General features: G+C 40.9%; 1 protein-coding gene across 1 annotated transcript in view; it reads right to left on the bottom strand.

Moving 5' to 3' along the window:
• Positions 1-16,828, bottom strand: part of plxna4 (plexin A4) — a 256,842-nt gene that overhangs the window by 221,352 nt on the left and 18,662 nt on the right. The window contains exon 2 of the mRNA XM_028570912.1: positions 8,195-9,544. Coding sequence (XP_028426713.1) covers positions 8,195-9,439 — 1,245 coding nt within the window. The 5' untranslated portion in view covers positions 9,440-9,544. The remainder of the gene's footprint in view (positions 1-8,194; positions 9,545-16,828) is intronic.

Raw genomic sequence — 16,828 nt, 5'->3', positions numbered from 1 at the left:
CAACGTCCTGCTGTGATGTTCATACGCACAGAGTAGTCAGGATCCGGTATAGGAGACTGCACTACTCAGTATGACACGATGTGCCCTGCTATGACATGAACTTCCAGGACTACCTCGAAGTCACTGTTCCATTATCTTTAATGTGATTATTATGCCACTGTTCATCACACCCCCAACTGGCCCCGTCAGACACCGCCTACCAAGAGTCTGGGTCTGTCCGAGGTTTCTTCCTAAAAGGGAGTTTTCCTCGCCACTGTCGCAACAGCCACTGCTAATGCTTGCTCTTGAGGGAATTACTGTAATTGTTGGGGCTTTGGAAATTATAGAGTGTGGTCTAGACCTACTCTATCTGTAAAGTGTCACGAGATAACTCTGTTATGATTTGACACTATAAATAAAATTGAACTGAATATTTGCAAGTAAGAACAAAGGTGGTGCAGACCGCTTACATAGATAGATTAATTGCTTACACCACAGAGGATTGTTGTTCTTTAATAAGATAATTTGGGTGTTTACTAATGCTAACAGAATGCTTTGAATTAATTCAATTTAAGCTCAATCCTTACCGTTTATTTTCTTGCTTTTATTTTTCGGTGCCTTAAATACAGGACGTAGACACATTATTAATGGTACAGATAGTTGTAGACCTCTGACTATGTGTGCAAACTGCTAGATTAATAACAGTGACTAACAACTCAAATTACTTGAAACTACAAACTCAATTCTTTCTCAGGTCCGGTGTATATTTAAGCCAGAGTCCTGCAGGGTAGCAACAGAGGAGAAAGACGGAGGGTTCCTCCCTAAAGTCAGAGGGACAGGAGAGCCGAGCCTCTGTATTTGGAAACAGGCCAGGCACTGAGGCAGAATCAGGTCACTCTCAGCCATATCCATCTCTCTGCTTCTGTTAGCCTGCCAGCACCGGCACAAAGAGAGCTCTCTTCTGGACTGTGCGGAGGGATCAGCAGATACAGAGTGAAGAGAAAGAGAGGGGGCAGTGGGCGCACGCAAAACAGAGAGAGAGTTGCTCAATGCGATTAGTGGGGACTGAAAGAGATCTGCTCTCCAACACTCTCTGATGTATGGCCTAATCTGGGCTTGCTGTTGTAAGGGTCCGTTCCATTTCCTGCAAGTTCACGAAGTTAATGACACACATTAAACCACAGAGACAATTCGCATCATGATGCTGCTCAACCGTTGAAGGCTCCAAAGATTTTCTTGCACTTTTAGCTACTCCTCTTTAATGCATTATTATACTCTACACGTGTGGCTGTTTCAATGACTTTCTTAACCAATCCAATTTGGTATGCTCATTCTGCACTTTGTTTTTTTATAATAAAAAAGTTGTGTTGTTTGTAAGTAGCTTGCTTTACTGTTGAGTGAGGCAAAACTGCCATGGAGTGTGTATATATATATATATATATATATATATATATATATATATATATATATATATATATATATATATATACATACTAGAGGTTACTCTTTGTATAATTAGCCACTTAAGACATCCAGTATTCTCTCTAGCCTACTGAGCTAAATGACTAACCTGCCAGGATGATTGGCGGCACTAGAGAATTATGTCTGACTAAGTGGGTCTGCAGTGTTCATTGTAAGATATAATGTCAACATTCAATTTAACTATACTAAAACTGGCTGTACAGTATGATTCCTGCAGCAACAGTAAGTCCCTTTGAAGCATCTGCAAAAACAGTATTCATTACTTTAGTTGTATATCAGTATATGCAGGAGAATGTTTGAGGTTTTGAGGTCAGTAGAAAAATTTGACTGGATGAAAACTGTTTTATGTTTCTTTATGCAGTATGTGTTTAAGTCTCTCCAAATACAATTTGTTATAAAATGTTTAGCAAAGACTTCATGAATGTAGGATTTATTGCAGGACAATTGTATTAGACTGCATTGGTTTTAGCTAAGTGGACCTAATAAAGTGCCAACTGAGTGTACTATTTGAGACTATTTGAGACTGGCTACAAATATGATGGTTGGAAATGTCGACAGACTAACTGTAATTTGGCACAAAAATACTTTAATGAAGTTTATTCTGAATCAACGCTTCTACTTGAAGCCAGTAGCTTTTGGAAAAAAGTGGAAAATATATTGTTTGATGGTTATGATCTTCTCAATAGACCAGGTTTTCTAGTAGCCACTTCTGTGATGTTCTCTAATCTACTTCAAGCTGAAGAATCACATCTGGTACCATTTTTATTTAGCTAAAACCTTTGAGTCTGCATGTTTAAATGAAGCTCTACCCTTCACTTGTCCGTGTGCCTGACAGTTAGAGAGTGTGTGTGCTTATGTGTGCATGGTGTGTATCAGGTGGACCTCTGGCTACTGTGCCAAGACTTAGTCTGTCCGACTACTCATCCATACCGCCCTCCATCACACTAGCGACGCATGACAGAACACACACACAGACACACATACACACACACGCACGCACATGCACACACACACACACACACACACACACACACAGTGAGATGTGCAATGCACAAGTCACTCTCCCACTTGTGTCCTGTTTCCATAAATCATTTTCCTATTTCCCTCTTCACAAAAATAGTCTGTTTTGGAAACTGTCAACCCTTATACTTGATTGAGCCATCTAAGGGCTCTTCTGCTTTTAGATGCCCGTTTCAGGCAGAAACACAATGAGCGAGATGCAGAATGTCAAAGGAAGAAAGAAACCGCCCTGCTGGTCAAATGTTCTTACAAACACACATAATTACTTCTGATCTGCCTTGGATGTTGGCCATTGAACCAGCCCTGGCTGGTTCAATGGCCGAATTGTCCGAATTGTTTTTAAAACAGTCCCAGTATAGATATATAGATACAGATCAAGGAAGATGGGCCATCAATCTTGGCAGATCTGTGCAGTTACAGAATAAAAAATGGGGAATTATAGTTAGTTAGTGCACATTCACATTAAACTATGATGGAAAATGTTAGTGTGAATATACTAGGCTGTACACACACTTCACAGGGTGTGCCTGAAACAATGTTGATTTATTTGCGTGTTACATTGGCAGGTTTCAATTCGAGGAGGAAGGCTTTGATGAGCATGTGATATTTTGATAATTCATGTTTGCAGATGCTTGCACCTGTCAACCATTAGCTACATCACTAAAGCAGAGCCAGGAGAGAGAGAGAAGGTAGGAAATTGTCCGAGGCAATATGGGAGTTTTAGAGATGCAGAGATTGGAAAAAAGAAGGGAATTCACAAATCAAACTAGGGGCTGAAAATAGAACTCAATATCATAAAGAGAAAGGTGTGTCAGATAACTTCCTAACCCATGTTTTCCACTTCACTGTGCACTGGCAGGAAATCTTTCATTATTTCTTTTGGAATGATTACTTGGCCTTTACATCTTATTTTCTACCAAACACTATTTATTGAAGTGATAAAAAAAAAAAACTAAATTGAAAAAAACAAGTCTGCATGTATAACCAACTAGAGTTTGACAGTTTATTAGAGATTCTTCGTTACAACTATCACAATCCAATACAGCTTTTATATTCTCTTTTTGTTGATGCTGTGTAGAGAGACGTTAATATAACTCAGTGATCATTTGTCAGGATGTACTTAGTGGGGGAGTTATATTGGACTGCGTCACCTTTAAAGGTGTAAGATATATGTTGGTGGACAAAATAATAGAGATTTCTTTTAGTATAATGTTATACAGTACTACAATTCTATCAATCAAATCCATGACTATGATAAACTAGGTAGGGTTGATTGTATTAGTTGTTGTGTTGGTTTGCATTTGATATAGCTTGGTCAACTGAATTGGTGTATTTGGCAAAATGTCTTTCCCTTTATTATGAAGTGACAGTGGATAGACTTGAAAGGGGGAGAGAGATGAGGGATGACACGCAGCAAAGGGCAGCAGGTCAGATTCAAACCCGTGCCGCTGCAGTACTCTGCCAACATGGGGCGCACGCTCTTACTGGGTGAGCTAGAAGCTGCCCCGTATTTGGCAAAATTACTTTATAAATATTGTACAGTACTGCTCACTGGGGAGTGAGAGAATGAGATGTTGGGAAAAAAGTGACAGAGCAAACAAAAGACTTTTTAAAGAGCTCAACAAAAGACAAGAATGACAGAGCAAAAAATGAAGGCAATTCCGTCAGTGTTTTTCAGGCAGAGGGCAGCCAGCAGAGTATAGTGTAGGAAGCGGGAGACATTTGTTTAATCACAGAATAATGATATTGTGATGGATTCTGACCTTTAGCAAGTGGTATCATGTATGGAGATTTAATTAGCGAGCCAGCCAGCAGGGTTGCAGATATGTGGATGGAGTGGGGTGAAGTGTGTGTGTGTGTGTGTGTGGAGGTGGGGGGGGGACAGTCTGGATGTTCTTAATGAATCCACTAGCCTTTCCCTTCCTGAGGATGTGGCCTAGACTGATTCATCAGCAGCCAGCCACTGATTAAGCTCCGCAATCAGGAGGAGGAGGGATGGAGATGGTCAGCACGGGAGACAACACCATTCCAAACACAGAACAAAATAAAAGATAGGAAAGAGTCAATAATATGAAATATGAGCCTATGTGAGAAGACAGAGAATGACATATTGGAAAAGTTCCTTTCTAATGGAGGATGAAACGAGGAAGGGATAAGTGTGTGTTGGGAGGACTGTGAGAGAGATCAAGAGAAAAACTCAAAGAAACAGCAGCGGCCGAGTAGAATAATCTAATTAATTGGAGTGAATTCAGAATGTGAAGTCGATAGCACATGACAAATGTGGAAGAATAGCCCTTGGCATGTTAGTTAATGACATGTAATTAATGATCATTAGCAGACGGGATGAGGGGATGGCCGTGGCCTGTCAGGGACTTACGGGCGACCTTGTAATTTTCTTGTCCATGTTTAGAAGGAACAAAACTTCATGCTGTGCTTATGGAAAGCACCATAAGAGGAAATAAAGAGGAGAGAAGGACAGACTCAAGGAGGGAAAGCATGACAGAGAATAAGAAGATGGGATGGTGGCAACTATTTTTATAAGAACATGTGGAGGACAGGCAAAAGGAGAAAAGAGCAGCACAGGCAGTAAGCAATGAATCAAGGATGAGAGAGAAGAGAGCAGAGTGAATTTATTGCGATCCCGGTGTTTTGTTGTTCTGTTTTTTTTTGCTGACACAGTGAACATGGAGGGAGCAGGCACTGTGTTTTTTTTATAGGTCACATGCCACTTCACAATGATCTATGGATGCAGGCCCTTTGCAGACTTATACTGTTGAGCACGCATTATGTGGCTCAGCCAAGCGTGGACATTTGGGGGAGAGAGGAAGCATCCCTCCTCACTCACTCACTTACCATCTATCCTCTCTACTGCTTTCTCTCCCATCATACCACTCTCTGTACATACTTTTTCTTCTCAAGTTCTGCCTCTTTCCATCTCTGCCACTCAACAGAAATCCTCCTAAAGATGGTTTAATGGCAATGTCTGATGGGGGTGAGTGTAAAATTCTGTGCTACTCAGGCCTGTGTCCTTGAACATATCTATACCTAAAGTACTTTGATGATTTGATTATTTCTCTTCCCAAAACATTAATATCTCAAAACATAAATGTTTCAGTCAATTCAGTTGATTTAGTTTTTTAAACATTTCTCTCTTTTACAAGGAGAAGTTTTTTTAGGCCAACTGGTTTTGCTGGCACATTTAAAAATGGTTGAGTGTCCTTCTCCAAGTTAACACTAACAACTGCTATTTACAATTCACAAGGTCCTCTTGCAAAGCTGCAAGGTAACTAAATCCCTCCAATTCTACAAAGTGGAAAGAAATAAGAGGAGAAAATGATCTGAAAATGAGCTTCTAATATGAGTCTTTTTATGAGTTTAAGTAAGTTAAAAAATATGAACCGTTAAACAGTGAATGAACATACATCTGAAAGACACCTCCATACATTACATACAATAATCTTCATCCGTCTTAATCCTATTTTTGATCCAAAAAATTCTGATAAGACACGGTGCTCCCAGTCATGCATCATTTAAAGCAGGAAAGGAATTAAACAGTGACTAACAACCAACAATTCATAAAAATATCAACTATGGGATATTAGACACACCACACCAACCATCACGTGCATGCACGCACGCACGCACACACACACACACACACACACACACACACACACACACACACACACACACACACACACACACACACACACACACACACAGTAATGTTTGCCCAAAACTCTTTATCTTAACATGGTATCATTGTGAAAACACTCATAGGAAATATATATATGGCCTATATTTACTATCAACTAATTTACTAATGCTCAACCAATAAGCCTCTGATTTATATGTGTGTATGTATTTAAATATGACTCATTATTTATGGCTGTAGTATGAACTCCACTCTAAAGCAGTCTGGAATCATCAAATCTACATTTTATTAAATTACTTAAGCCTTTCATATAACAATTTATGTATTGCTATTATTCTACTTGCCTTTCTCTGCTTTTTAAAGCTTCCATATCCATCTCTGCAGTAGCCATACTTACAAGTGTGGTGGCACGTGTGTGTGTGTGTGTGTGTGTGTGTGTGTGTGTACGTGTATCACAACTCATCTATCTCCTGCAGAGTCTACAGTCACTTGTTCAGCAGGGTCTAATTTATGCAGTGGCGGTGGCGATACTGTGGCGCATGCTGAAATGGCATCATTATTCAGCACTAACCCCTGTGTGCTCCCTCACACTTCCTCTCCCTGCTGACAGCTCCACCCCAGGCATGATTTATCAGGCCCTCAAGCAGCAGACAAAGGCGCCGGGCACGTGTGCCTTGCCAGAGACGGATTAATAGATAAACACTGTGATTCCAGAACCAAATACAAGAGAGGGTCAACTTCATAATGTCTGGAGATAGTGCATGGCTAAGGTCAGGACAATATGGACTGAGGCGCAGTGAGAGGATCAAATTTATGTTTCTGAAATACGGCCTCGACTAAGCGATAACATTCTTATTAGAAGTATTTTTGGCTGTATAAATTTTCATTTGAGGCTCTTGTAGATAATAAGGAAGACTTGCCTGAGTAAGGAAGATACTAGTCGTCGTTACAATAATTACATTTCTTGGTAAAAAATGTGTATTTTTGCTCAACAGTCCGTTTCACTCATTCAGTCTTCTCTAATGATACAAAGCTTATGGAGGTTGAATGCACTAAGTTTTGTCTATATTACATAAAGTACTTTACATGTAGTTTCATGAATTATCTACAGGTTACTTAGTCAGTTATAGAAAATATTAAAAAAAATCCAATGCAAAATTTTTCAAGCATCTATTTGCAACAAGACACCTTAAATTGATTGAAACTCTAAAAAACAGACAACTTCAGAGCAGTCTGTTATTTTAACACATAATCTACACCTCTCTGAACTCAAAATTGGCAAGTGAGCAGATGGTTCATGTAGAGGAACATGATAAATAATAAATGCACTCTGATCATGGTAATTTTAAATTTCTTGAGGTTGGCAGCTTTTATTAATGACGTAATGAGATCAAGAAAAAAAATGCATGAAACAGATTTGGCTGCTTGTGGAGGTGGTCTGAACACGTAACACCCAATTTAACCTTGTTTTTTATGTGCACAAAGTGAGAAATCAAATGAACTGAATCACTGAATTTGTAATGCTGTTATGGAGAATGGAATTATGGTAATTTGGCTGAGCATTCAGCTGCATTGTTTAAAGGGTGAGCGGATTAAAAGAGGCAGTGGATGGTTAATATTGCATCATAATGGGATGGAGCATGAACCCGCCCAAGAACACTGTTCATGACGGCCTCCTGCAGTGCACCCCAGCTCATTATAGTAACCGTGGGAGAGCCTTTACTGATTTTCAGAGACTCACCTATGGTGTCCTACAGTAAAAAACTATTGCAGCAATAAGAAGTCATCACTGTTTAGTTTTTGTTAATGTAGTCTCATAAAATACCCTTTTCCTAAATGGGTTTGATATATTCTACTTGAATAAGAACTGCTCGATACCCGCAGTTCTGGCAGATTAGGAGCAAGGTACTACATGTTACAGTAGATAACGTGTGTACTTGTGCATGCAAATTATGTGTGGAATAAAAAAGACCTATCAATATAGTATATATTTCCCCAGTACTGTCATTAAACTTGCGTGTGTGTGTATGTGTGTGTGTATGTTCCAGTAGTACTCACCGCACTGCTGCAGGGAATATCTTTGACTTTGAGCCAAGCCAGGTCCAGTGTGCCCTCACCCTTGTAGCACGACTGCAGCCGCTCCTTGATTTTCTCATTGATCTTCCGCAGAGAGAAGACACACAGTGCAGAGTCCTGCGAGGCCTGGCGTGGACGCCTTTTTTGGCCTTTTGAGAAGACGGCGAACAAAACATCATCATCCGGTGCCACATCTAGTGAGCGTGCCAGGATAGCACCAGCTTTGGACAGGTAGGCCGCCTCAAGTAATCGGTACTCCACGTTGCCACTGATGCATCCAATAGGCACCTCCACATAGGAGTTGAAGGCAGTATCTGCCTTGCAGAGGCGGACTATCTTGGAGGTGTAGACCTGTTCCCGACCAGTAGAGGAGGATCCAGTGGTTGGCCCGCCCCCCATTTCAGGCTGCAAAGTCAGGAAGTAGACAAAGTTCCCACTGGCAAAGCCATAAATGTAGTATATGTCAAAGTCTGGGATGACAGTGAAGGTGTCTGAAGGAATCTTAATCATAGAAGCCACAAACTCATCATGGAAGACATAGGCAAACATGCCATCCTCCTCTGAGTTTCTGGCCAACTTGCGGCTAGAAATGGTAGGGAAGTACTCGGGTTTGCCATCTACTGCTGTGGCTACAAACAGCATGTCCGGAGAGGCATTGCCATATGACACAATGACCCCAAACACAGAGCCACTCTCATTGACACCAGAGAGGTAGTGCTCCTTCTTGTGAAAGGGCTCTCCTAGTTTGAAAAGGTCATCTAGGCGGAGGAGTTTGCAGATGCCCTGGTATAGGCTGCCACATGCCAGCAGCCGGTTCTCCCGGTAATCCATCAGAAGCATCTTGTTGACATTGTTGGTGAGTGTTAATGGCTCACTGCAGGGCTGGACGATACGTGGTGGGTAGCATTTGCGGTTGTCTTCATCCGGGCCAGTTTCATGGGACACCTGAACCTCCAAGGCTGGGGACAGTTTGTATATGCGATTGACGGCTCCCAAATAAACATTACCATTGCGATAGTCCACTGCCAAATGATTGAATGTCCATTCAGGGTTCTCAGCATGAAATGATTCATAATCCTCCGCCTGAAGGGATGCTGTGATCACTTGGGAGCCGGCACTGTGAGGCTGTGGGGCTTGCACCACTGATTTTGACGTCACTGGAAGCACCAGACTGGACAGGAAGCAGCATACAAAAAAGCAGGTCCGTGTCCTGGTAAGGGACGTCATGGCTGTTCTGAGGCTGTGAGTGGTAGAGGAGAGGAAAGTAGGCACAGTCCAGTGCTATCGGCCAATCCAGATCAAGCCTCTATTGAGATGGAGGACATTATGTACCTAAAGAGGGAAGAGACAAAGCCCAGTGAACAACAGCAACATAAACATAACCAACAAATTACTAAAAATTCAAGGCAATTGTCACATGGTATTGATTAATATCCATTATGCATATGAAGACTCTAGTGTGATTTATGTTCTAAATTTATCTGGCACAGATTAGAGCAGAGCATCTTTACAAAGAATAATGAGGAAAACAGGTGAAGAGGCCACACACTTAAGATTCTAGCACAATCTATAATTAGAAAAGAAATGGGCTAGACAGAAAAAGGAATGAGGCTGAGGCACAGTAAAGGTTTAAAAGGCATTGTGCAGGGAGAGCTTTGGCCAATAGGATCAGTCCATGGATTGAGGAAAAGGACGGAAGAGGAGGAGTAATGTATCGTCTCAGAGGAGGTGATCAGCATGGCTCTGCACCATCTCTCTGCATGGACCCATGCCCCTCTACGCCCATCCTTGCCTTTCTGCTCCAGCCGCTATGCACCTAATTGATCTCCCCTTGGAGTAGCAATTTGCATGCTTTGGCAATTTCTCTCTTTTCTCCCAATAGGGCAGCTCACCTGCTGACACTGCTAGCAGAGAGAAAAGGACCTTCTTTCTCTCTTTAACATACCTACACACACACATACACACACACCGAAACATGCACACACACACACAAAGTAGGAGGTTTATGGGCAGAAGAGGAACAATTAGAAAGGAAATGCAAGTGGTTGCAGAAATAAGCTTCCCTATAGTCCTTAGGTCATTTGCAATGTCTCAGCATTACACATACAGCCATAGCAGACAGGCACGCACACACATGCAAAACCATGCCAATTTAATGAACATTTTGCATGTGGTGGGTAGAACTCACCAGCACAGATAATGAAGAAGAAATGACAGCATTTACGTGTAAACATGGTGGTCCCGTGTTTATCGCACGCTCAAATGCTTAAGTGGCAAACTGGATATTATGAGGAGTGGTGTTCACCTGGGTAGTATCCAGATATTAGTTTTAGTTTTTAGTTTTAGTGTTATCCTGGTGCTGTCAACCTGAATCTAGTCTGGATCAACGGAAGTACATTTCCAGGATAATTGCCTGACATCTGGTCCCTCAGCGTCCTCTCTCTGTGTTGCCGTTCTCAAAATCCCTTCGCTTTGGGAAACAACAATATAATTCGAGCTAGCAAGCTACATGCTGAAAATGGCAAGTTTTGAAGAAAATGTGGATCGTGCAGTAAGGTTGGCCTGCTTGGTCGTTCGGGGAATGATTGTTAAGATCAGAAAGAATGTGTTTACGGCATTTACTATCTAATGGCATTTTTCCATTACACGGTACCTGCTCAACTCGCCTCGACTCTACTCGCCTTTTTTGGTTTTCCATTATGAAAAAAAGTCCCTGGTACCTGTCAACAGGTACTTTTTTTAGTATCACCTCCGTCAAGGTTCCAAGCGAGCTGAGGCGATACCAAAAGGTGACGTGAAAACCTGCAGACTACTGATTGGTCGGAAAGAATCGTCACTAATCACTGCGTCATCATTGCTAGCGACAGACGGGGGTGTCCTGAACAAACCCGCCGTTTTTAAATAGTTTAGCCGAGTCAAGACGAGCAGAGCTGCTACTAGCAGTGGGTAAGCGCCATAACTGGGACGTTTTAGGACCAGTTGGCAGGATTGCTATGGACAAAGTACACGGCGAAACACTGGTAAAAGCAAATTACCTTTAACCATGTATCCAGCTAATTTTAATAGCTCACATTACTGTATTGTGTGAACAGTTAACTTCATTGAATACTGTATGTGGCATTTTCTTTTGCAGGGTGTAAATCTTCCACAAAAACAAGTTCCTTTGCAAGACTATTTTGCAGAGCCACCAACACTGCATATGAAGTTTAGCACTGCCCAAGACAATTGTGACAGTTCAAAGACATGGCAACAACCCAGAGTGTTTCTTTCTCATATCCTAGAATGTATCTGTGGTGTAGGAGACCTCCATAGCGCTGTGGAGTAAGGTCTGGCAATGCGAGACTAACCTGAATCATACTGATAACAAAATGTCATCATTGTTATGGGAAAACATTAACTATTTTTCTTGCATGTACAGTATATTTGTCCTTAACGGAAAAATACACGATAGTCTAAACACAACTTTAAATTAACAAAACAGTAACAAGAGTTTGCAGCTATGATCAAGGTATTAACTTGAGCCAAGTACAACTGTATTGTGCCTAGTGCTAACAGTATGCTGAAGCAATACTGTATGTAAAAATAGTACAAGTAATACCAACATCTTTTCTTTTCAAATTCAATTTATAACAATCTGCATGCTGTTGTGTGAGAGGTACATGGTGAAAACAGGAACAACCTTGAAGTTTCACTAACAGTAAAGCTATGCAAGAGTTTGTCTGTAAAACTTCATGCAAATCTCCATCGGAAAAATAGACAGTTTTACTGAACAATGTCATGGTTGGGTTTTAGCTTACAGAAAAAAATAAAACAATGTTAAGATATATAAGAAAAATTCCCATATTTTCATGGCATAGAAAAAAATAGATTTCTTGTCCGAGCTAAAAATTACAATAATTACTTTTTTTTAACTTCATTTGGCATAACATTCCAATTGTAAATTTCCTTTAATATTTTACAATGATCAATACGAACGCTTGCACCCATAAATGTTGGTGCTACCTGACATTATCCAGCCACAGATCTCCTTTCAGGTTCATATCCAAGCAATCACAAGTTGTGGTGGTGTCAAACGCAACCTCACTGCAATCTTACCAATCTCCTCTCCATCTCCTGGCAGGCAGAGAGAGAGAGAGAGAGAGAGAGAGAGAGAGAGAGACAGAGAACAGAGCAGACAGCCTCTCTTTACACATGATAAGAGGACCAGAGAGGATGATGAGAGGGATAAAACTGATACAGAGATAGAAAAGGTGACGTGTTCAGGTGTGCATGTTTGTGCACGAAGGAGAGCAAGTCAAAGAGCGATCATTACCATAGCTATGACGCAGGAGGATGAAGGGAGAAACAAGTATAGGGAAATACAGGTTGTTGACAAAAGAACTTACAAAATCATAAAATAACCCTGCAGTAAATTCAGTGACAGACAAAACATTCTATAGTAAGTAACTACCCCCCCCCCCCCACAAAAAAAAGAAACACTGTTGCGATAGTAAAGTGTTTAGTTAAAAAACAATAAATAACATCACATTCACCAAATCAGTATTTGCAGCAGGACCATTACATTACATATTAAGGTGTTTCTGTTAGTGTCCACCCACTGAAGACAAAGTGAGTGTAAAGGAGAAAGAGGTTTAGAGAAAGAAGCTAGTGGAAGCTGCTGCTGCTACCTGAGAAGTAATGGCAGAGCAGTGAGCCCATAATGTTATCCTAAAAATAAAAGAGGAGCTGGATATTAATCTCACAAAAGGGAACAGCAGTGGAGCTCCCACCTCTCATTTACCTAGCAGGAGGGATGACCATAACTAAGTGTTCCTCTCAAATTCCCAGACAACTCTATTCAATGGTTATTAATAGAAAATGAGACAGAGAGGAAGGAAAGAAGGAAGACAAAAGGAGACTAAAAGGAAAAAGAAGGGTGTGAGACATAGTGAAAGACAGAAGGAGAGGCTGTCATCCCACCTTCACATCCACCTATCCATGAGTATAAACACTAATGCACTGAAAAACAAACAAAAAAATTGAAAAGAAAGGCTCCCAGTAGTCTCCCTTGAGAAATAAATGGGAGTTTTGTGAGCAAAATACTAAAAACTTTAAAAAGGAAAAATAATTACACTCTCATCAGTGGTACCCTGCAATGGCAGTGTGTCTGCCACATGAATTTGTTGGTGAAATGCAATTATCTTTCCTGACGGGGGGGAAGGGGGGGGGGGCTTGTTTAGTTGGTGTTTGCCTTTGCCGGCTGATCATCAAGCGCCATTAATTAAAGCTTGCTTTGGTTCAAAGGATTTACACATCAGACACGCACACACACACACACACACAGATTATTCTAACACGTTGTTCATCTTTATCCAGTATTCCATTAGTAGGCTACATGCCTTTTCCCTTGCCTGCTCTTATATATTAAAGTAAGGTGCGATACTGATGGTGATGATGTTTGAGAAAACGTGCAAATTACGGCACGACAGTAAAATAACTTCTAATTACGTTGTCAAAATAGTTTATCCACTTTATAAAAATAATTCATTACGCTTGCTTTGACTGATGGAGTTTAGACAAAAAGTTTATAATCTAGTTGTGAAAATGAGTAACATCTACAGACCAGTCAGAGAATGTGGCAGATGCGAAAGGTAGTAGGGGCTTCAAGTTCTGTGAGCAGAGTGTGTAGCTGACTGCTCTGGGCTAGCTGCTGCAACACACACACACACACACACACACACACACACACACACACACACACACACACACACACACACACACACACACACACACACACACACAAACAACACTGTGCGTTCTCGTCTGGGTGCATTATCTCCATCTGTGAGACTTATATAATTGGGAATATAATTGGGATGTTTCTGTGTTCCTGTTTTGTTTACTGTGTTCTTAAACACTGTCAGCAGTCAGCCAGGAGGAATCACATGACTACTGTAAAACCACAGCTTAAAAAGGGAGTCATAAACAACATTTACATTTATGAATGTGTGACTTCACCAATTAAGGGCATTATTCTGTTTTCAGGAGGAGAGGAGAGGAGAAGAGAGGGGAGAGGAGAGGAGAGGAGAGGAGAGGAGAGGAGAGGAGAGGAGAGGAGAGGAGAGGAAAGGAGAGGAAAAGCTTGGCAGATGGATAAAATGTGTCTCCCCCACCCCTAAACCAGATGATAGTTTTTGTGTTCTGTCTCTCACACATACATTTAGTCTGGCTGTCAGAAGTATTGCTCAAAACATCAGACAAGACACAAACACACAGTTAGGTTCACAGATCAACTGTTACAAAACACTCTGTTTCAAGCAAAGTATTTTGATGCTGCAAAGCTAACTTCAGTGACAACAGTATTAGGCAAAGCTATTATGGATATGTCATGAGCCATTTTGCTTTGGCAATGATTGTGTAATGGAGAGCCGAGGCCAGACATGACAATTGGGAGACACAACAAAAAAAGCCTCGAAAAAATAATCGCCTGCTATTTATAGTCTGACGGGGGGAAGGCATTCATGTTGAAGAAATTACTTGGAATTAAAGAAATTGTCAAAATCTTTGGTAAACAGCTTAACTTCTCACAGTGTACATTTTTAAAATAACTATCACATTCATAAAAACACTATGAGTCAAATGGGATTAGGAGATTATGAGTATGAATTAGGGTAATTACACATAATCCTTTATATTCATAAAGAAAAAACAGACTGCACACTTATCTAAGGTAATCTGTCACAGGGTGAAAGGAGGTGAATGAATGACAGTTGCTAGCACACAGAGACAATTAAGACAACTGCATAACAAGTAAACAGACTTGTATGCAGTACAGAAGCACAATGATTACAACGATTTAAGAGAGAGCAAACAGAATGTAGAGAAGAGTGAAGTGAGAAGGAAGAAAGGTCAGTGAGGTTTCAGAGAAGTAATGGAGATGTTAAGAGCATGTCTTGCTCCAGCTACAGGAGGTCACTCAGTCAGTGCTGTGTCCATTTGCTGGGGAGATGGAGGGATGGGTGGCTAGATGCATGGATGTAAGATAGTTGTAGTCAGAAAAAAGGTCTCCTCTCATGCTTGTACAGAATGTTGTAGCTGGCATTTTCACTGGAGGAGACCACACCCTCACCTTCAATGGAAGAAGTCTCACTTGCATCCAGTAATATTTACTATTTATTTTAAGATTTTGTTAATAGCTTTGAAATAACTCCATTGCCAGGCCCCTAAATAGTTGGTAGGTGTCTAGTCTGGTTTTATTTGGTTAATGACTGCAGGAGTAATTAGAGCAGCTGGACTAAAATGTTTATTTCTGTAAATGCCTTTCTATGATTATTTGTTTATTATTTATTATGTATGTACCGTTTTCATGGGACAGATGGTCCTTTTGTCGCCTCTGCACACTGGGAATGGTTTTGTCAGCCATTGCTGTGTTTTATGGGCATGAATCTTTCTGGTTGACATGGTATCAGATGGCTGTTGTAGTACTGTAGTACTGTACTTTTAAGGCTCTCATTAACACTCATTCAGGCCCTGCACCTGCTCCTTTGCCACTACTAAACCGCTAGTAAGTCTGCTTGGCAGCTTGGTTACATGTCTCTAACTACTGAGTACTCCAGTTATTATAATGCATTTATTGAGACTTTTTTTAATGATTGTAGTCGCTATTGGTCTGGGATATGATGAGTCCTGGGTGGAGGTAGTGGTAGCATAGTAGAAGATCAGCAAGTATTAGTATTGGTATGAGAAAAGAAAAGTTAGAAAAAAGAGCAAAAACAATTGAGGGAGCCAGAGTAAGACAGAAAATACAGAGAGAAAGACAGTGACACAGAGGCAGATAAAAAGATAAAAAGAAAACAAGCAGATAGAAATGTGTGTCCCAGAAGCAGTGGAGTGGTGAAGTCTCCCCCCAGACCTCCAACCACCCTACTCCCCTGCTGAGCTCTGGCACTGATCAGAGGAATAAGCGTCACTCTGCATTGCAGCCACACACTGGGACTAGAGGAAAACACAGTGTCCCTGCACTCACAGAGCATAATGACAATCACAAATGCATGCATGCACACACTCTAACACACACACACAGACACAAACACACACACACACACACACACACACACACACACACACACACACACACACACACACACACACACACACACCAACTTGACACTTCTGCATAAAATACACACAAAAACAGCAGAGCAGGAGTGCCCCACCAACACACACAAACTGGCATTATACCATGTCACCAGCAACAGTAAATTTTGCCCTCCACCCCCACCTTACTCCACTACAACACTGGAAAAAAAGAAAAATTAAACTAGAGCAAAGTAAACTAAGGCTTTTTTAGCTTGCTGATGGCTGAAACATACACACTTTCTCTCTCACAAAAAGCCAATTATATATTACTTGAGAATACAGAAAAAAATTTATGCACAAATTAGCATTAGGAAATGCTTGCCCTCACAGGACTCAGGCTAAGCTAACGCACAAACATGCAAACACCTTTAAATAACATGGACAAACATGCATGTACAGTTAGCGTGGCCATGTATATCCATGCATGCATTAAATAGGTTAGCACCCTTTATGGCTAAAATTATGATTTTACTTAATCTTGCAATCATGATTATTTGT

This window comes from Perca flavescens, chromosome 23 (genome assembly GCF_004354835.1).
Source record: "Perca flavescens isolate YP-PL-M2 chromosome 23, PFLA_1.0, whole genome shotgun sequence".
Lineage (NCBI taxonomy): Eukaryota > Metazoa > Chordata > Actinopteri > Perciformes > Percidae > Perca > Perca flavescens.
The sequence above is the reverse complement of the archived record's forward strand: the minus strand, read 5'-3'. Positions and strand labels throughout refer to the sequence as shown.